Genomic DNA, 22263 nt, shown 5'->3' with positions numbered 1-22263 from the left:
AACACTTGACAGGAATCAGTTAGTAAATAATTGCTATTTTGAGTCCATTAAGACAGATAATCTTTCCCACAATGAAGAACTTATTCTGAGCATTGGAAAGGCAGCTGCCAACTTTGACATTTAAAAAAAAAATGGGCATAGAAGAATAACAAACTCACCATTAGGATCAAGTTGCAGATCTATGGTGGTCTGCACTCTAAGTACCTTGCCCATATGCATTTAAAATGGGGATTACTTAAAGCTGCCAACAGTGAAGGCTCAGCAGCATGAACCTTTGATGTTTGCAGCATACCCTTGGCTGTAAAAAGTATCAACACAAATGCCTGCACAGAAGCAGATATGTCAAGCTTCTCAGCATTCATCAAGCAAAGAACATTTCGTTAGCTCTGCTATGTGCACAGGATGGAAGGTAACCACAAACTCAAGATATATACAATGTTGGGAGGTGGCCTGAGTCTAGAGATTAGGCAGGTGCCCATCTTGAGGATGTTGGTGAAAAGTGAAAGGATATGCAGGCTTTCAACACTGAGAATGATGATGACAAAAGTAAATGGCAACATTGGCTGTGGGTAGGGATGAACCATTATGTTAGATAGGTCACAGATCACCCAACATCATTAGCCAATCATACTCCCAGTAGTGGCATTTGTCACAGACTGGCTTTTTCAAGGATCTATTTATATATCAATAGAAATGCAGTACACAATATGGATGCATCACAGTTTGAAAGCTCCACGTCTATCATCTCCCACAGAAGGAAGAATGCCAACCACTGTGCCATAAAGACCAATATACACCCAATTCTAAAGTACTCCTGCAGTACACAGTGAAAAAGCTGGTGATTGGAACAGAGGTGATTGGTGAATGCAGCTGTCAAACCAATAATAAATGAGCAAAGTTGGTTTCCACATGGAAAAAAAATGACAAAATGTGAACAATATTAGGAAAAGCATTGTGTTACAGATTGCAGTGCAAAATTCAATAGTTAAGAAGTTAATGTTTTCTATTCATATAATAGAAAATGCACTGAAACATCCATAACTTTCAGATGATTATTGGCTACTGTGTGATTTTCACTGGATGAAGAGTTGAATGGTTCATTAATTTTAAACACCTCTAAGAAGTGATTGATGGCATTACTCTGCTGAACATAGGAACTAACACTCTCACACACATTATAGTTTATTGCATTGGGGAAATAATGCAAGTGTAAAAGCTATTGTGCAAGGTTGCTGCCCACACTGGGAGCATCAGCAGATCTTGCATAAAGGTAATTTGAAATATAGTAATAATGTTCTGTAAATGTTCTGAATGCCGCAACAGCTTTCAACAAACAGGGGTAACTGCTTCTCTTAAAATGTGTGTTGCCCTGGTTATAACTTCTTGTTTTAAAGTAGAAATGGCACAAAATGCTTTTCGCAGAAGAAAACACACGGGGGCAATACTTTCCATTGGGAATGAGCAGCTCCAATAAGAACAGTCAGATCTTATCTGCACTCTTTCCAGCTTAATAACATCTTTCCTATAGCAGGGTAACCAAAACTGAACACACTACTTCAAGTGCAGCCTCACCACCATCCTGTACAACTGCACCATGACCGCCCAACGTTTATTCTCAACATCCTGACATGAAGGCCAGCATTCCAAAAGCCTTCTTCACTACCCTGTCCACCTGTGGCTGCACTTTCAGGAAACCATGTACTTGTACTCCAAGGTCCCTCTGTTCTTCAACATTCCCCAGGGCCCTGCCATTCACTGTGAAAGCCCTGGATTTAAATTAAACTCCATTTGCCATTCCTCGACCCACTTACTCAGTTGATCAAGATCCCCTGTAATTTTTGATAACCTTCTTCATTGCCCACTATACTACTTATTTTAGTGTCATTTGCAAACTTACTAATGGTGCCCTGTACATTCTTAACCAAATCATTGATATAGATGGCAAACAACAATGGGCCTAGCACTGACTCCTGAGGCACACCACTAGTCACAGGCCTCCAGTCCGAGAAACAACCTTCTACCATCACCCTCTGCTTTCTACCATCAAGCCAACTGTGTATCCAATTAGCCAGCTCTCCCTGGACTCCATGTGACCAAACCTTCCAGAGCAGCCTACCATATGGAACCTTAACAAAGCCCTTACTGAAGTCCATATAAACCATATCTACTGCCCTGCCCTCAACAACTTTCTTGGTCACCTCATCAAAAAACTCAATCAGGTTCATAAGATATGATTTCCCATGCATAAAGTCATGCTGACTACCCCTAATCAACCTTTGTCTTTCCAGATGTATGTACATCTTATCCGTCAGAATCCTCTCCAGTAACTTATCTACCACAGATGTTAAGACTTACTGGCCTATTGTTCACAGGTTTTTCTTTGCCGCTCTTCTTAAATAAAGGCACAACATTTCTGTGCAAAACATCAGCCAGGGCTCCTGCAACTTCTTCTCTAGCCCCCCCCCCCACAGTGTTCTTGGGTACACCTGGTCAGGCCCTGGAGATTTTTTTACCTTCATACCTTTTAAGACATCCAGCGCTTCCTCTATTGTAATGTGGACTATCCCCAAGACTTCCCCATTTACTTTTCCTAGTTCTGAAGTCTTCATGTCTTTCTCCACAGTAAAAACAGAGGAGAAATATTCATTAAAGACCTTGCCCACCTCCTTCAGCTCCACACAAAGGTATCCCATTTGGTCTATGAGGGGCTCTATTCTCTCTCTAGTTACTCTTTTTCCCTTGTAATATACTTATAAAATCTCTGGATTTCCCTTAATTTTCACTGCCAAAGTTATCTCATGCCCCCTTTTTGCCCTCCTGATTTCCTTCTTGAGTACATTCCTGTATCATTTATACTCCTCCAGGGATTCACTTGATCCCACCTGCCTGTACCTGATCCATGCCTCCTCATTATTCCTGGCCGGGGCCTCAATATCCCTCGTCATCCAGGGTTCCCTACTCCTACCAGCCTTGCCCTTCACTTGAACATAAACATGCAGATTTTAAGCTCTCACTGTCTCACCTTTAAAAGCTTCCCACTTGCCTGTAATCCCTTTTGCCAGCAAACAACCTATTCCAATCAACTTCTGCAAGCTCCTGTCTCATACCATCAAAATTCGCCTTGCCCCAATTTAGAACTTGAACCTGTGGACCAGTTCTGTCCCTTTCCATAACTATTTTAAAACTAATAGAACTATATTTGCCTTCTCCCTAGTAGCACCCTCCATATATTGCCCAAGGAAACTTTCCCGAATGCACCCCATCCAAGACCTTAACAGTATGGCAGTCCCCCACTCTGTAGCCAGCAAAGGATTCCCAGTGTCAGAAGTGGTTCCTGACAACAAAACAGTTGCACAATGAATGAGCTCTTGCACTAATTTTCATTTTTTTCAGAGTATTAGAATGTAAAACGGCAGCACAGTGACTGATCAGAAATTGAAAAGGAATAGTGTTGTTCATACCAAAATCAAAGACTAAAAATGCTGGAAAATGTTTTTATGTATAAATGGGATAAATGGCCAGTAACAAACGGGCAACATATTTTTCACCAAGCTCTTTTTTCCACTTTGGGTGGAATAGAAATATTGCTCTGGTGAAGTATTGTTCTGGATTTTTATGAACTGAGTCTTCAACCAACAATAAGGAAAAAAATGAGAGGAGGTGGTTTTGGATATGATTACTTTTTAAAATTCCTTTCCCTTTTGGCATATTGCAGCCTTTTCCACCCAGATTATGTTAATATCTTCAGTGGAAGAGAACAAAGATGCTACTCATTACTCCTCATCCAAGACAGCGATGACCCTTGTGGAGATATGGTTAAAAAAGATACATGTTTTTTTAATTTGGCAAAATATGTTAATAGGTTAAAAGGAAGAGGTTACTGATAAGGATGCTCAATTTGTCATTTTGTTTTTTTAGGGGTTTATGAATCAGATAGTTCATTGATCATGGTTTAAAAATGGAAAGGGTAGGGAATCACAAGTGGCTTGTGTTCATGGTATGGTTTAGAAATTCTCAGACTGCTCCTACAACTTAACATTTTTCAGATCAGCAATGTCTGTATTAAAGTACCAGTAACCATCCCTACCTCGATCAAATGCTTCACTTTTCCACTGCCTGAATCCAAGTTATTTGAATACAATTCCTTACATGCATCTATTGTTCTGTATTCTGTTTCTTTAAATTCTAATTTCAGTTACATTGTGGGTGGCAATTACTTTCAGATTCATTGTGGAGTAGAACTCAGACCCTGTCAAACTGGTTCAAATCCGCCATTATGTAAATTAACAATGTAACTGGGCCAGATGATCCATTAAATTCGGACTATGCAATATGATTCATTTTCTAAGACCTACCAGTTATTTCTCGTGTGTTTATCCTAAATTCCTTTTACTTAAAAGTTGATATTTACTGATTTCTTAAAGTCATTTAGTATGTGCTTAAGAGATAGTTGGGAGTTGTACTCTGTTAGCACCATGGTCAGTTGGAAGACTCCAGAAAAATCTAATTAACCAAAAACTATTATTTTTCATGGATGGTCAGCCATTTTCCTTTGTAAGGCATTACACAGTTCTAGCAATTAAAAAATCATTGTTTTCCACATAATTATATAAACTAAACATTACCAATCAATTCACAAGATTATTTGAAATGCTAATTATCAACATAGTATATTAACTCTCAGCATCACAACAAGGATAAAATAGTGCTGCAAGCCACGTTTAAAATGTCAAAAACTGATCAAGACAAATGCAGGAAAAGAAAAATCCTGTTTGAAGTGTCATAATGTGCAAGAGTGACAAGAATTCCAAGAGTCTTTTGAAAATATCTGAATTCCACCTCAATTACTAGTCATTGCCAAGGCTGTCGGGTAAAATCACTGAAGTGTGAGGGACATTTATGTGCAGGATTATATGCTTGCCGTTTAATCTTTCTAAGATGTCTGTGCTGGAAATGAATAACAAAATACATTCATTGCAAAAGACTTCAGCTTGTTCCTTTGCTAATTTGCTATGGAGGAAATTACAGCAACAGGTTTCTTGATAGAAGGTGATATAATATGCATGTAATTCTCTGCTGAGCAACTTCTTGAGAATTAATTTTTCTCAGATTTTGGCAGGTAGGTCCAGGAATACCTACAAATATGATTGGTGGCTGCCACCAATTAAGTTCTGTTGGCAGATGATTACTCAACATGCCCTCATTTAGACAGGACCCAGAAACATGATTTAACTGTTAAAATGATGTTCCTAAACATTTCAAGAGATGGCTTCCTTGATCTACCTAATGTCTTTCAGAAATATATGGCAGAACTGACTTAGCATTATAGATACTGTCACATTTTTGTCATCCTATTGCCGCCAGTATTAGAAAATACAGGGGACTGGGATAAAATGTTGCTTGTTCAAGTAGTACTATACTTCCAACCCATTTCAGAAACACCCCAAAAAAATCACATCAAAGAGTCAAAATTTATCACTGAGAAAGCTCAGTTATACAGCACAGAAACAGGTCCTTTGGCCCACCTGGTCCATGCTTATGATCAAGTACCTGTCCCAACAGAGAATATAGTACAGCACAGGAACAGGAGCTTTAGCCCACAATGTTGTGCCAAACTAACTAATCTAACACCCAATCGCACAACAGGATATTGATAGGATGCAGAGCTGGGCTGAGAAGTGGCAGATGTAGTTCAACCCAGATGTGAAGTGATACACTTCGGGAGATCGAATTCGAAGGCAGAATACATGGTTAATGGCAGGATTCTTAGCAGTGTGGAGGAACAGAGGGATCTTGGGGTCCATGTCCATAGATCCCTCAAGGTTGGCACGCAAGTTGATAGGGTTGTTAAAAAGGCGTATGAAGTGTTGGCCTTCATTAGTCGGGGTATTGAGTTCAAGAGCCGTGAGGTGATGTTGCAGCTCTATAGAACTCTGGTCAGACAGTTCTGGTTGCCTCATTATAGAAAGGATGTGGAAGCTTTAGAGAGGGTGCAGAGGAGATTTACTAGGATGTTGCCTGGATTGGAGAGCATGTCTTATGAGGATAGGTTGAGCGAACTAGGGCTTTTCTCTTTGGAGAGAAGGAAGATGAGAGGTGACTTGATAGAGGTGTACAAGATGATAAGAGGCATAGATCGAGTGGACAGTCAGAGACTTTTTCCCAGGGCAACAATGGCTAACATGAGGGGGCATAATTTTAAGGTGATTGGAGGAAGGTATAAGGGGGATGTCAGGGGTAAGTTTCTTTACACAGAGAGTGGTGGGTACATGGAACACACTGCCGACAGAGGTTGTGGGGGCAGATACATTAGGGACAGTTAAGAGACTCTTAGATAGACAAATGAATGATAGAAAAATAGGGGGCTATGTGGGAGGGAAGGGTTAGATAGATCTTAGAGCAGGATAAAATGTCAGCACAACATAGTGGGCCGAAGGGCCTGTACTGTGCTGTAGTGTTCTCTATGTTCTAAATGCCTATTATATCTGCCTCCCCCACTACCCCGGCAATGCATTCCAGGCACCCATCACTCTCTGTGCAAAAACCTTGCCCTGTACATCTCATTTGAACTTTCTCTCCTCACTCTAAATGCATGCCCTCTAGTATTAGCAGTTCAACCCTGGGAAAAAGATACCAGCTCTCCATCTGTCTATGCCTCTCATAATTTTATAAACTTCTATCAGGTCTCCTCTCAGCATCCGCTGTTCCAGAGAAAACAACCCAAGCTTTTCCAACCTCTTGTTATAGCACATGCCCTCTAATCTAGGCAGCATCCTCGTAAACTTCTTCTGAACCCTCTCCATAACCTCCACATCATTCCTATAATGGGGTGACCAGAATTGAATGCAATACTCCAGATGCAGCCTAAACAGAGTTTTATAAAGCTGCAACATAATTTCTGACTCTTGAACTCAGTGCCTCGACCAATAAAGTCAAATGTGCCATTCCCATTCTTTACCACCCTATCAACTAGTGCAGCCACTTTCAGGGAGCTATGGACTTGGACCCCAAGATCCCTTCATATATCAATGGATCCTGACATTAACTGTGTACTTTCCCTTTACATTTTATCTCCCAAAGTGCAACACCTCACAATTGCCCAGATTAAGCTTCATCTTCCATTTCTCTACCCATCTCTGCAACTGATCTATATCCCACTGTAGAAATCCCATTTATTCACACTTGATCCGTAATCTTCTCAGACTTGGCGATTAAGTGCTCATCTAGATATTGCTTAAATGTTGAAAATGATTTTCCTCAAATCTCTTCTAATCCACTTACCCCTGACCCTAAAATCCATGTCCTCTTGTTTTAGACACCTTTACCATAGAGGAAGGTTTCCTACTAACTCACTTATCTATGCCCTTTATAATCTTTTTTACCTCTTATTACGTGCACCCTCAGCTTCCTCCGCTCCAAGGAAAACAAACCCAGTCTGTCCAGTTTCCCCTCATAACTGAAACAATCCATCCCAGGCAACATCCCAGTGAACCTCCTCTGCACCTTCTCCAGTGCAATCACGTCATTTCTAAAGTGTGGCAGCCAGAATTGTACACATTACTCCAGCTCTGGGCTAAACAATATTTAATCAAGTTGTACCATAACATCTTATATTGCTCTTATATTCTATGCCCTGACTAATGACGGGCAGTATCTGATGGACATCTTCACCACATTATCTAGCTGTGCTGCCACCTTCAAGGATCCCTGGATTTTACTGAGGTCCCTCTGTTCCTCAATTCTCCCTTGGGCTTACATTCGTTGTGTATTTCCTATCTGAATTGCATCATCTCACACTTATGAGGATTAAGTTCTCTGCCTATTTTAGCAACTAATCAATATCCTCCTGTGTTTCACAGCAACCCTGCTCACTATCAACACCACCAACTTTCATGTCATCTGCAAATTTACTAATCATACCTTTCCCTACATTCATGTCCAAACTGTTAATGCATTGTAAACAAACAGCAAGTGCTCCAGCACTGATCCCCATGATATACTACTGGTCAAAGACTTCCAATCACAAAAGCAACCCTTCATCATTAACATCTGCCTCCTATTACTGAGCCAGTTTTGGATCTAATTTGCAATGGATCCTTTGGGCTTTAACCTTTTGGACCAGTCTCCCACGTGTACTCAAAGTCCTAACTGAAGTCCAACTGCACTGCCCTCACTTTAGGATCGCCCTCTTAACAAAACAATGCTAACAGTCTTGATTAATCCCTGCCTTTCCAAGTGCAGATTAACCCTGTCCCTAGGATTTTTCTAATAACTTCCCTACCACTGATTTTAGATTCACAGGCCTGGCTTATCCCTGCTATCCCAGCTGAATGAAGATTTACTCTCTAAAGAAATGTAGTTCCCATTAAATCCTACCAAGCTAAGTAAGGATGAGGGACGCCATCCAGTTGTATGACAGCAAGTTAAATCTGAAGTGTAGATGAGGGTTTATGAGGCAGGTGAGCAAGGGTTGAATTGTAACAGAGATGGTTTTCGACTGAAGAATGTTGTCTGAAGCTCAACCTGGAGTCAAATTTGACACTATGTCTGGTTCAGTTTCAACAATTATCACAGGAAAAATGGAGCTTGTGGCAGAGAATGGAGATTGCAAAGGAGGGAGAGCCAATAAACTTTGATCTTCCCAGTAACTGTAATGATCACACACAATGCAATTTATGACAGATATTGCTGTTGCATTGGTAATACGACAGGAAATAAGGTCAGCATTTATTGCCCCTCCCTAATTGTTCTTATCAATGTCACTGTTAGCTCAGCCTTTTCAGCTCTGGAAAATCCTCCCTGAACCATGCCACCTCTCTCTCTTGTACATTATAACCTATCTCTTTGATGAAACATTTAGACATCTGTCTACAATCTTCTTTATGGGTTGGTGTCACATTTTGTTTGATCATGTGAAGTATCTTGGAATGTTTAATCATGTTAAGTGCACTGTATAAGCACCAGTTGTCAACATTGTTTCTTCAGGCAGGCAGAAATGGTGAGAGGTAGGGAATTGCAACTGCAAATTAAATATTTGTTTCCCTACTACTTGCCTACTTCCTGTGGAGATAAGAGATGCTGACGTTATGAGGAGGGAATAAAAAAGAATCTTCAAACAAGCTTCATGTAGAATCTAAGCTAAGCTCACATGCTACTTTTCATTGCATAAGCAATCCAAAAATGCTTAAATGTAAGGCAATAGCTAACCCTCTTTTTTCCTACATTACAACAGAGACTACACTTTCATCTCCTTCATTGCTATATAGGTTCATACAGTGGTTGCAGCACCATACACTTTGGCTCTCGACCAGGGCAAATCTATAGTTTTATCCACAGGCCCTTTATTAATAGTCTTGCAAATTTTTCTCAACCATATATTTATCAAGGATTTTGGGACAACCTCTATAAGTTAAACACTTTTCTTTATGTCCAAATCCAATTTTTGTGTGTAAAACTTCAGTTCTCACCTATGCCATTTTTGACCTTATAAATTCCACCTGCAACAATAAATTCAATATTGTAATCAAATAAAACAGTGATTTGTCTGAAGAAAACCAGTGAATCCAAGCAGATTATTTCTGAAGAAAAGAATCAACATTTCCTCCAAGAAAATCAGAAATCTCCTGGTGGGAATGAGAAAATGTTTACCTTTCAAATCTAGATTTCTGGCTCCAACTGTATTTTGAGTGATGAGCTTGGAGTTGATCTTCACAGTGTGCAAGTTGTTTGTGTCCCTTGAAATTAGCACATTGTGCCACTTATTGTCATTCAGTGGTTTGTCAGAGTTGCCTTTAATGAGGGAAGGACCAGTTCCTAAATCAAATACATAGTGTAAGTATCTGTGGGGGAGGAAAAAAAATAACAAGTTTAGTGTTCAATTCACTGATATTGGAAGAGGACATCAATTCAGTATTTTCACCTAGTTAAAAAAGATCTTTTAAATGCAAACTAAAATCAGTATTCTCCTTAATCTATACAGTTATCAAGATTCTACACATTGGCCAATTTTGCTTTATACACCATAAATAGGGACAATTGGTAAAAGCTTTAAAGTTGCTGAATTTTAATGTTAGGAATTATGACAAAAAAATTCAAGCATGATTTCTTAAAATACTTCATGGCAAACTTGGAAACAATTTCAAGATTTTGTACATTCACTTGAAATTCAAAGACAGAAATCATACCCTTTAACAAGTTCAATTACAATGAAATCATTGCCATCTCCACTATTGAAGAGTATCAGGCCATCTGCTGATGTAGTCTTGAACTGGAAGAACAGATGCATGGAGGTGTAGGCCTGCAATGTTGAGAGTGCAACGTAGCTGGATTTAGTCTTGAAGGTCACAGGATCAGCGATGATACTTTTTAAACCAAATCTAGCATTGAGTTCACAGTAGTCAATATCGCCATTTTTGCACAGGTCAATATAAGGCATTCCATTGAACATTAGGCTCTGTAAATGGCCGATGAAATTTGAAGGGACATTTGACATGTATCTCCTTTCAGTCACTATGCCTGTTTCAATATTGTGAAACTCCAGTCGAGTGTGATCTCCTGTCATTTGATCTAAAATAAAAACAATAACATAAAAAGCGTTCAGTTTCTAAAAGCAAAAAGGGCTTGTACAATAGACATGTTAAAAATGTAATGAACATTTTCTGTTTAAGTTCTATCCTCTTCACATCACTCTAAGCATTTGTCTCCCTCTTAATTCCATTCCATTTGTTTTCACGTATCTTTTCCTCACAATGGGTTTGTCTTCTGGATATTTATATTGGAAAAATACTATTTTTGCTTTAACAAAATCGAAGATAAGGACTTCTTTCAGTGTTCCCAGCAATATTTTCATGCAAGCTTTGGCAGTATCCAGTAGGTGGCGGTATGTATACACATTTGTTGCAGAACATGAAAAAACACATTTCTAATATTGTTCCACAGCATCAGAAGAATACACCTGATTTTCCACCATTATATAAAACATAGGTGCAAGTGTTTGATCTTCTGTTAGTGTCAAATGCTTATTATAATATTCCTGTTACAGTGGGGAACAATAGATTCAATAAACATTGTATTTTGCTCTTTCTTTTCAGTATATATTTTATTCTGCTGAAAAACTCTCAATCCAGTTGACTGAACCAACAATAAAATACTGATGACTGTAATTGAAAAGTGACAAACTCATATGAAATAAGGTTTTCATTAATCAGCAATTTGTCTTTTGAACTTCAATCTAATGGAAAATATATAAATTTGTGCTACTGAATGCATAACAAATCAAACTGGAAATGCTTGCATTTTTTATTTAATATTTCATTGATTTGATATCAGTCTAAAATGAAAACAGATCTTCACAGAGATGAGCATTTAATTTGCTTTATTTTTACTATATATTCCCTGTTTATGCTAAAAAAAACCAAGGTTGTTTTCATGAGGTACAGCGTAGATAAACTGTGAGAGAGAATGAGTATTTTGCTACTGTCAAATCATATCATATTACATTGCTTTGTTGCTTAGCCCTTAGTTTTAAATCAGGATCTAAACCTTTTAAGAATTGTACTTCAAAACTAAAATTTAGACTAACTGTCCATATGTGTTTCGATGGAAGTGAGAAAGACATGGCACTAATGGATTCTGGTTAAATGTTGAATCTTTGGTGAACTCTTAAATTCAACTTATCTCTACGGAACAAACTAGACCTTCAGTAACTCAGAACTGACAGCAAATGTTTTTAATAAGATTCCTTCTTTCATTGAACGGTATTTCAATCTTTGAAAAACACATTATATTCCATATCTGTGAATGCCTTCAAATTTTAGCCTCAAGTGCAATTGCCTGATACCCACGCAATTTAAGGAATATGAAAATCTGATGGAAAGGTAGATCTAGATCACATGGGAATAAATATTGTAGCTTATTACTGGATTGTGAATGAAGTTGCAGATGGGTGGCATTTAAGAAGAGAAAGAGATGAATAACAATAGACACAAAGCGGGACTCCAGAGTTGTTACTGTAAGGAGGATAAGAGAAAGCTTGACAAGAATAGCATTTTTTTGAAATTAAATATAGGGTTCACTTGAGTTTTTGAAATGCACCACATATGAACATAGCTCCTGAAAGTCAAAAGATCAGCCATAGAATTCCTATTTAAGTTCCAGCCACTAAAACTAAAGGATCCCAACATTCAGATCTTGCTGTGGAATGGAAACAAGCCAAACATTTAGTCACCAGATTACAAGAGAATCATTGAAATTCCATCCACCTGTGTCTGTCTCTTCTTCCTTTCTCTGTTTGTGCATCGAGGCACAGAAGTATGATAAGTATTGGAGGTCAGATGCCAGCAACCACTCCCCTTCCGATTTTGCTTCAAGGCTCACCTCTAAGTCCTGGTGCATTTGCTGATTAAGTTGCGCTGAGGAGCCAGATACATTTCATATCTAACCCTTTATTTTACACTTGGCACACATGGCATAGTTGGCATGACTGTTGTTCGATTGAATGGGTCATCAACTTTATTCCACTTTTCAGTTAAAAAATGGACAACTGTCACAAAACTGCAGTGACGGGCATTATAATAGCGAATTAGATTACAAATTCAGTTGCAGATGTACTGATGCAGAAATTGCTTCCAAAATATTGGTGACTTTCATGCACATGCCATTACTAGTGGGTAAATCATCCAGCAATACATGGCGTGATATGCTGAGGACCGTGAGTTGCCAAGCATTGCCGGATAATTGTACCGCTCCACCATTAGCCTCGAAGAGGTGCCGCCAGGGAAAACGGTGAAACGTGAAAGTTAGGATGAACGTAAGGGCTTTTTCAATTATGTGGGTTACGTTGTTTTAATGCCATTGAGCTTCTCCGACTTTGAATAGGAACAAGTGAAATAAGACCATCTCATTCCCAAAACAAATAAGTAGTTCTTGAAGGACTTTGTTTTTCCAAATTTGTCATTGTTCCTTTTTTCCTTACTCTTCCCTTACATCTTTCTTTCTCCCTTTCTTAATCCACTCTTCTCTCTCTAGTTTTATATATTTTCCTCCTTCTGTAATTGACCTGGAATTGACCTAGAATTGAACGAGAATTCGCTGCATATCATTCTTCATTCCTCTGCATCCCAAATCCCAGCCCAGCATTTGTTCCAGATTTTGTTGAAAGGTTCTTAAACAGTCTGCAATCTTAAATAAACAGCTTAATACTTGTCCCAACATTACTCAGGGATGTGCTACATCTGAATTGTGCTGGGACTAGTGTCTTGACGAATCACATAATTAGGGTTGTAAGCTAAACAGGAGGGGGGAGGGCTCCAAGAATGGAATGTCTAATAAATCAAGAGGAAAAGAGAGCATGGTGGCACAGGATAGTGAGAGGAAATTGATAAGCTGGGGCAGAAAATGTGAACAAAAGTATGCAGCACAGAGAAAATCCAGAGTTAGTAAAGACGCTAAAAAAAAATCAAAGGTTAAATATACATAGCTTTTGCAATAAAACAGGTGAGTTAATAGCACAATTAGCATACATGTGTATGATTTAATAGCGATTATAGAGACATGGTGGCAGGGTGACCAGGGCTGGATGCTCAATATTCCAAGAGGCCTAAAAGGAAAGGAGGCGGGTAGCTTTGTTAATCACGAAAGGTATCAGAGCGGTGTTGAGTTGTGAAATAGAGGCAGTGGATCATAATGTAGAATCAGTTTGGATTGAAATCCTGAACAGCACTGGAAAGAAGATATAGCTGGGAGTTGTCTACAGGTTCCCAAAATGTGACCTCTCAGTAGGGAAGAGCATAAATATGGAAATATCTAGGGCATGTCTGAAGGGAACTGCAATCACCATGGGAGATTTAATTGATTGAATGAACCAAACTGGCAAGAGTATCGTGGAAGAATGTGCTGAGTCCGTCAGGGATTGGTTCTTAGAACAGTACGCAATGGATCCTATCTGGAATACACTATTTTAGGTTTGGTCATGAGTACTGAGGAAGGATTAATAAGGGCTAAAGATCCCTTCAGAGGTAGTGGTCACAATAGGATGGAATTCCAGGTGCAGTTTGAGAGTGAACACCACGGGACCAAAATCACTGTCTTCAACTGAAATAAAGGCAATTATAAAGTGTGAAGGTGGAGTAGTCTAGGGTGGACTGGGAAAATAAGCTAAGAGACAGGTCAGTAGATGAACTTCATCAGAGATACAAACAGCTGGTCCATATCACTCAGCAGAAATTTATTCCAATTAGAACGAGGGATTCCATAAGAAAGAGGCATAATCAATGGTGAACAAAGGAGGTCAGAATGAAAAATAGGGCATCCAAAGTGGCGAGGGCTGGCGGTAGGCCCAAGGACTGGGACATTTTTAGGATCCAAAACTTATAAAAAGGGAAAATCAAATCTATGCAATATCAAATCAAATAGTAAGAGTTTCTATGGATATATAAATAGGAAGAAGGCAGTAAAGGTAGGTGTGGAACCTCTGGAGAATGAGGCTGGTGAATTAGTAACAGGATACTAAGAAATAGCAGATGTGTTAAATCAATCTTTTGCATCAGTCTTCACTGTGGAAGATACCAAAAACATCCCTAAGATAACAGATGGGCTAATTTCAAATATCAGGGAGGAACATGTAAAACAAAGCCCAATCATAAGGGATAAAGTATTAAAAATACTCCCAAAGTTAAAGGCAGACAAATAACCAGGACCCAATGGCCTGCATCCAAGGGTTTTACAGGAATTGCTGCAGAGATAGTGAACTCATTGTTTGATTATTTTCAAAACTCACTCAACTCCAGGAATGTGACTCCGTGTTCAAAAAATGGAGAAAGACAGAAGGCAGTGAACTATAGGCCAGTTAGCTTAACATCTATTGGTGGCAAGATGCTAGAGTAAATAATTAAGAAGGAAATAGCTACTCATTTAGGAAGGCTGAATATAATTAAACCTAGTCAATATGGTTTTATGAAATGTAAATGATGTTTGAAAAATTTGCTCGAATTCTTTGAGGATGTAACAGGGAGAGTTGACAGAGGGGAACGTGTAGATGTCATATATTTAGATTTCCAAAAGGCACTTCACAAAATGACACATAAGAGGCTGGTGCATAAATTAAGAACCCAAGGTATTGGGGGAAGTGTGCTAGCACAGACTGAAAACTGGCTGTCATATAGAAAACAGAGTTAGGATAAATGGGCCCTTTTCAGGCTGGAGGGATGTATCTTGTGGAGTACCACAGGAATTAGTTCTAGGCCCTCAATTGTTTACAATTTACACTGATGGCCTGGAGGAGGAAACAAAATGTAAGGTTTCCAACTGCCGATGACTCAAACGTAGGTGGAAAGGGTGTGGTGCAATGAAGATACTGTGATTCTGCACGAGGATATAGATAGACTGGGTGAAAACCTGGCAAATGGAGTTTAATGTGGAGAACTTTGAGATCATTCACTTCAGTAAGAGGAAACAAAAGGTGGATTTTATCTACAGAGAGAGAGAGAGAGAGATGACAAGTGAGTGAAGTTCAGACAGATTTATGTGTTCTAGTGCTATTCAACACGCAACAGAAGAGCTGAAGTCCCTGTTGTAAGCATTTCCTATGATACTAGAACCTTACTTCCAAGACCTGGAAGATCGATAAATATTTCAAAGATCGAGGAAATGAGAGTTATGGGGAACTGGCACAGAAGAGGAGATGAGGCCAGTGCAGATCAGTCATGATCATATTAACTGGTGAGGCAGGCCTGAGGGGCCTACCCATATTTTATTTGTTCTTCTCTGCCAGTTGATGTGCTGACTTGGGACTTTTGAAAATCTTATAAGGATGGTATCTTCAGATGTTGGACTAGAGGACAGTAGCCTGTGAAATAGATCATTTCAGTCTTTATTTTCCAAACAAGCAGATGAAAAACAATTTTCCCTCCACTGTGCCAGTTCATCCAACACAGCAGCAGGCAGGTGCTGTGTTATCTGCCAGCACTCCCCTTCTTTTCAGTGGGAAGGTAGCTGGATGGCAGAGTCATTTGCTGCTTGCTGAGCCAGTGACCTTCTGAGTATTTGCTTGCTGGTCCCTCGCTTTACCACTGAAGTCTGGAATCTTCCAGCCTCTGCATCAGCAGGTAACCATCACTGGCAGTGATCCATACTCTGCTGAGAATTTTTTGGCACAGTCAGACTGCTGAGGTTGATTGAAATCCCTGAAAGGAATAGAATTTGGGTGGGAAGCAAACTGGGGAAACTGCATTTAATTATCATATTTAACTTTCTGCTTCCTGGGATAGGGATCAGTAGAATCCAACATCCGTTCACCTGAGACACTGCGCACTCCAGGGGTGGCAAGAAGATAAGAGTTGTGAGTGTTCATTCAATATTCAGGGATAAACAAAGCCACCCTCCCCTCCCATCTCCTCCACTTAATGCTCTACTGTCTGCTCTGGGATGGAGACTGTCCAAACCAGAAGCACTATCCAGGAGGAAAAAGCGATGAAATGTTAATGAAGATCAGGCTTCCATTTTCCACCTGGACCCTGTCTAATCCACAGATATCACTTTGCTGTATCCTTGCACAACACAAAATTTATTTTTCACCTTAAGACAACTGACAGAGAATAATTCTTGCCATTTTCTAGTAATGTTCTGTAATCTTCTATTCCCATTCAGTTTATTACACTTAACATCAAGTGGTGATTTTATGTCTCATCATGCAAAGCCAGTAATTGATGGGAGTGCTGGATCAAGTAATGCCTAGGTAGGACTGAGATAATTGCAGTGTGGAGCTGCCCATGATTTTTAAGGCCACTTGGTTAGCCCCAAGGGCTATTAATCATCACTGAACTAGCTGTGATGGCTGCAAGATAAATGGCTTGCAGTAATGAAATAATTTGGGGAATTTGGATCTTAGTTTTATTACAACATTGAGCAAAGTGGCATGAAATGCTTGGATAGATGCTTAACAGAGCACTTTTTCTTAGGTTGCTCTTCACAATGAAAAAGGGATGCCCTTTGTTACAGCTGCATAATACACTAATGCAAATTTTCAAATGCTGTCAAATGGTTGGCCAAGTTACCATCTCATCATGGCACTTAAAATTACAATTGGGACTCAATTTTGTTAAGTTTGGGACTTGATTACATCCACTTCCAAAATCCTAATTATAAAATAAAACTAACACATTAGTATGTGGTTTTCAACCATTGAAATGACAGATGTAAATGATTTAGCAAGGTCAGAAAACACCCTTTTATTACTCCTTGACTAGAAAAGCCATATTTTTTGATAGGAGGAGGCACAGTTGGGGACTTTAACCCTGACATGAACCAGAGCCAATCACATGATCTCCATTGTGTGCCAGTGAAACTCCAGTGGCACAGGATTCACCAGTGGGAGAGTCTGCCAGGAGTTTGACAGGGTAAGAGGGTCACTGGCCTGAATTGTGGCTGTTACATCCATGTAAGAGCCCAGGAAAGGTAGGCTGGACTTCCCAGCTCAAGGTCTGTGCATTAGGAGAGCAGTCACTGTCCTATTTCAGATGTATAAAATTGGTTACAGAATTATTTGGGAACGTATTAAAGAGTAAAGAATAAACAAGGATAATACTTGAATATTTCATCCAGATGGTGGGTTGAAGTACTGCATGACTGTTGGCAACAATATAACAGCCACAGGTGCAATCATTTACAAATGGTGATGGGTCTTTTATAATAACTTTACTACTCTCAATTATGACTGACCCTGTACTTGATTCATTTTATTGTTGTGAGGAAGTATCAGTGTGTTTGGAATACATAAAGGCTGTGGACACTCGCAATGTCCCAGTTATAATGATGAGGAATTCTGCTGCAGAACCACCTGGGCCTAAAGCCAAACTCTTCCAGTAGAGATACAAAACTGGCATCTGCCTGATAATGTGGAAGTTTGCCCAGGAATGTCATATCCACAGGGAGCATGACATCGCCAATTCAGCCAATTACCACCCATCTGTCTACTTTCATTCAGCACAAATGTGCAAGTAGCTGCAGACAGTGCTCTCTAGTAGCGCTTACTCACCAATAACCCATCCACTGACACTCATTTCTGGTTACGCCATGACAATTGAGCTCAGATCTCGTTTCTCCTTTGATCCAAACATGGACCAAAAAGATTCCATAGATAAGGTGAAATGAGAAGAACGGACTCAACATCAAAGTGTGGCATAAACAGCCCTCATAAAATTGAAATGAGTCAGAATCAGGGCTGATATTCTCCACTGACTTGAGCTACACCTGGCACAAAGGAAGATACAAGTGCTGTTGGTCATCAATAATTTCAGGCTGAGGACATTGGACAGGAGTTTCCCAGGTCCAAGCTGTTTCATCAACACCTCCCTTCATAGTAATCTCAGAACTGAGATGTTCACAATTTCAATTCTAGTTGTATCTCATTATATAATGAAGTATTTGGCGTTCTCATGCACTAAGACTGGCACTACTTACAGCCATGGGCAGGCACATGGCATCAATATTATTTGTCATTTAAGTGGGAGTTGTTGACCAACTTCAATCAGAGAAAGTCTAGCTACCCCCTTAAGATTTAATAAGATTTCCATTGTCAAGTTACCAAAAATCAACAACCAGAGGGTCACAATTGGCCAGAATATGATAGCATTTCAAGTTCTGTTGGTGTTTTTGTTCAATTGCACACAAAATAAATATACCATGCACCTGAACAGCAGGAGCGAATAAAAGAGTTTTTGTGTTCTTCATTAATAGGGCATTGACAGCAACAGAAAATAAAAATTTGAAAAATACATTGGTGCTCTCTTCTTCATTATTGGAGTTAATGAATTCACTCTAATTAATCAAGAAAATATTTTCATTTATCAAGATCCTTCCAGGATCCTGGAACATCCCAAATACTTCACAGCTCATTCAATAATTTGCATTGCAGTTACTGTGCAGCCATTTCACACAAACCGAGGTCTTACAAGTGAGATGACATTCCATTTTTTTTTTACTGGAAATATTAAATTTTTAAATTTTAAAACTGCTCAGGATGCCTAAAGAATTCCCTTGCTTTCCACATGTCCTTTACTTTCATCTGAGAGTCCCCAAAATGTTACTATAAATGAGTATCTGCAAACTATCAATGACACAGCTCATTACTTCACCAATACACTACACTAGTGAATTTCCTGCATGCCCACATTGTTAACTATTACTTTTTATAACTAAAATTTACATCAGTCTTCCATCTCTTTACTTTTGTTTTGCCACTCAAGTTGGGACAATAAATGTAATGGACAGAGAAACAAAGGATTGCAGATGCTGGAATCTAGATGAAAGACACTATGATGCTGGAGGAACTTAGCAGGCCAGGCAGCATTCATGGTAAAAAGCAGGTGGTTAACGCTTTGGGTCAGGATCCTTCTTCAGTCCTGAAGAAGGATCCTGACAAAAAACATTACCCACCTGCTTTTCTTCATGGATGCTGCCTGGCCTGCTGAGTTCCTCCAGCATCACAGTGTTTTTCAAATGCAATGGACAATTATTCTCTTTTCTTTCCATAAGAAGCATTAAGCAAGTATTTCCAACATGAGCCCAATGAAGTTTACAATCCAACTAAATTAATGAGGTGGGTTTTAATTCCCAAGAGACCTTGGCTGTTTTCAAATGACCAGACCTCATTCATTCCTAATGGGAACTGCCTCCCTCAGCCCTCTTTCTACACCCCAAGAACATTTGGTTGACTTTGGGCAAGTCAACATCATGTATTGCACAGGACGCCAACCCTTACTAAATATGAGCTGAGTTATTTTGGTAGGTTGGGTGGGGGGTGCTGATACTCTGTAGAAGCAGACATTTAGTCATTCTGAGTAGAGTTCTTGCTGCTCCTCTAGGTCTCACCAAGGGAACTTTTTGACTTGCATTAAACAGTCACCTCCTTCTCTTTACTATTATCCCTGAGCAGGTTCCCGGCACTGGTTGCTCCTCTGAGGGGCCAATAACATTATGGGAGTTGATGATACGCCTGGCTTGGCATCTGCATCTGGCTGGCTTGTGCAGTTACAACTGGCAGCCATATGAATCAAGCAGAAAAAAAACACTGCAATCTCAGGTCATTTTAACTGCATTCTACATTCACACCTTCCATGACTTTCTGAGCTGCCTTCCTGGCCTTTCCATATAAAATAACTAATTAATAACAAGTCTATTAAACAGAACTCTATAAGTGCTGGAAATTAAAGGGGCAGTTCCAGAAAGCCCAACAGGAAGCCATCCGTCATCATTTAGGCTAAGAAAACAAGGGATCATATTAAGTCCTGACAAAAAAAAAACATATGGCAGCATAGAGAGATGTGGTTATCAAAACATCTGCCAATAAATATGGCCTGAGAACAACATGAAGGATGAGTATACCATCTGGAGTAAAATAACAATCAATGATCTTGGAATTGTTTTAAATCACTCAAAGGTATTTCATTAAAATTAATTTGTGAACCTAAAGCCTAAAATACATGGCCTATAAAATTTAGTTCCATAGGACACACAGTTTGGTGCCAGGGATGCTGAACTGGTTTCAAACCAGTGTTCAAATGTGTGCAAAGATTTGTGGTGAAAACAGTGCTGGACACTTTTTTGCTGTGGGCACCAAGGCACGAGAGAGTCAACAGGTTGTGATGTCAGGCATCATGGAATTTCTATTTGAAGTCAGCACTGATATATCAGAGCTCAACAATGCAAAGCCTTCAGGAATTTGCAGGGATTTTCCCTGACTTCAAGGATTTGCAGAAAATAGCTGCTCCCAAGTAGGTATGCCTCTGGAATAGAAAACAGATAGCAGACTCAGCAGGTTACACTCAGAGCAGGATAAGCTATTGGAAGAGGGAGAAGGAGTGGAACAGCTCCCAGCAAGAGAACATATCTACTTAGGGTTTTCCAAGAGAGCAATTCTCCTACTTGAACTCTAGCGAGGAATGGTTTTTGGACTACTTACACTGTAGTGATGGCATGCTTATAGAAATAAGCCATTAGTTCCAATTACCACTCTAAACCCAGAGCAGGACAAGGACCAAACAAGCTGTGCAACTCCAGGTGACTTGGCCCTGAACTTTAATGTTCCATCAAAGCTGCTGCTGAAGATACTTGAACCATCTTGTTGCTGAATACCATTGCATAAAAGAGTTGATAATGCTCTCTGTCTGAAGAGAATGAAATACATTTCTTTCTCTCTTCCCAGAGAGCAACAAGCAGAGCAAACAAATGATTTTGCAATGATTACAGACATTTCCATTGGGACAGGATGCCATTTATTGCATGAATATTTTATTGCAGGCCTCCATGTGTGGGCAATAAAAAGCAATTCCACTCCCTGAATGGTCAAGTGATGTCTGACCCAAGGTGGAGTGCTTTGATGGCAGCAGTCATAATGGCTTCATTTGGAAGCAATCTGTTGTGCTGCATTCATATGAGACACTGCAATAAACCGAATGGTGGCTATTGGATCACAGGAGTTATCTGCTCTTGATTTGACTCATTAGTTCACTGGACACCACATATGGATATGCTTGAAAATGCATACAACAAAAACATGTAACACATGAAAAGTAATGGAGAAGACCAAAGGCGTACTGATCTAAAGCAGCCATACACACTTGGCCCAGAGATTGTTGAGGTTCACTGTGACTTCATGTCACCCACAAGAGGGTATGGGCCCTGTTGTATGATGTGCAGCTGAAGAACAAGAGGAGGAGGAGGAGGAGGAAGAGAAGGAGGAAGGGGTAATCCAGGCAGCCATTTTCTGACTGAATTGTCTGTGAACAACTCACCTAATTCATAGACCAACGTATCCAACCTCAATTACCCAACCCGTTCACTCACAGTCCTACACATTTTCTTCTCTGCATTCCTCCCTATCAATTGTATTCACTAGATCACATTGCAAAGTAAAAGCCAAAACAAAATAAATACTTCAAATCAAAATTTATAAATGTATGCTATTTTGCATAGAAATATCAATTCATCAGCTGCAGTGATCATGTTCTGAGCCCTTTTGCTGGCTCTGCAGCTCCTGCGAAATGTTCCTCAGAGACAGAAGCAGGCTGGTGAAAAACTACTGACTTCATGGGGAAGATCAAGGGCAACTTTGAAGCACATGGTGGAAATGCTCTGGGTCCAAGCTGGCCTGATGCAAAAGGAAGGCCTCTCACAGAGTGGCAATAGTGGGAACATGAAGGCTGACAGACTGAAAGAGAGAAACAGGGTTTTTGCCAATGGAACCACTGCCACTCCTCCAGGGCAGTG

At 39.7% G+C, this 22263-nt stretch overlaps 1 protein-coding gene across 16 annotated transcripts in view; it reads right to left on the bottom strand.

Annotated features, from left to right (window-relative positions):
• Positions 1 to 22263, bottom strand: part of nrxn1a (neurexin 1a) — a 1334105-nt gene that overhangs the window by 583112 nt on the left and 728730 nt on the right. For all 16 annotated transcript variants that reach the window (XM_052010794.1, XM_052010792.1, XM_052010793.1 and 13 more), the window contains 2 exons: positions 10185 to 10566; positions 9649 to 9839 (listed from right to left, as the gene is read on the bottom strand). In XM_052010794.1, the coding sequence (XP_051866754.1) occupies positions 9649 to 9839; positions 10185 to 10566 (573 nt within the window). The remainder of the gene's footprint in view (positions 1 to 9648; positions 9840 to 10184; positions 10567 to 22263) is intronic.

The sequence above is a fragment of the Pristis pectinata genome, chromosome 3 (genome assembly GCF_009764475.1).
Source record: "Pristis pectinata isolate sPriPec2 chromosome 3, sPriPec2.1.pri, whole genome shotgun sequence".
NCBI classification, from domain to species: domain Eukaryota; kingdom Metazoa; phylum Chordata; class Chondrichthyes; order Rhinopristiformes; family Pristidae; genus Pristis; species Pristis pectinata.
This window is presented reverse-complemented; position numbering and strand designations above follow the sequence as displayed.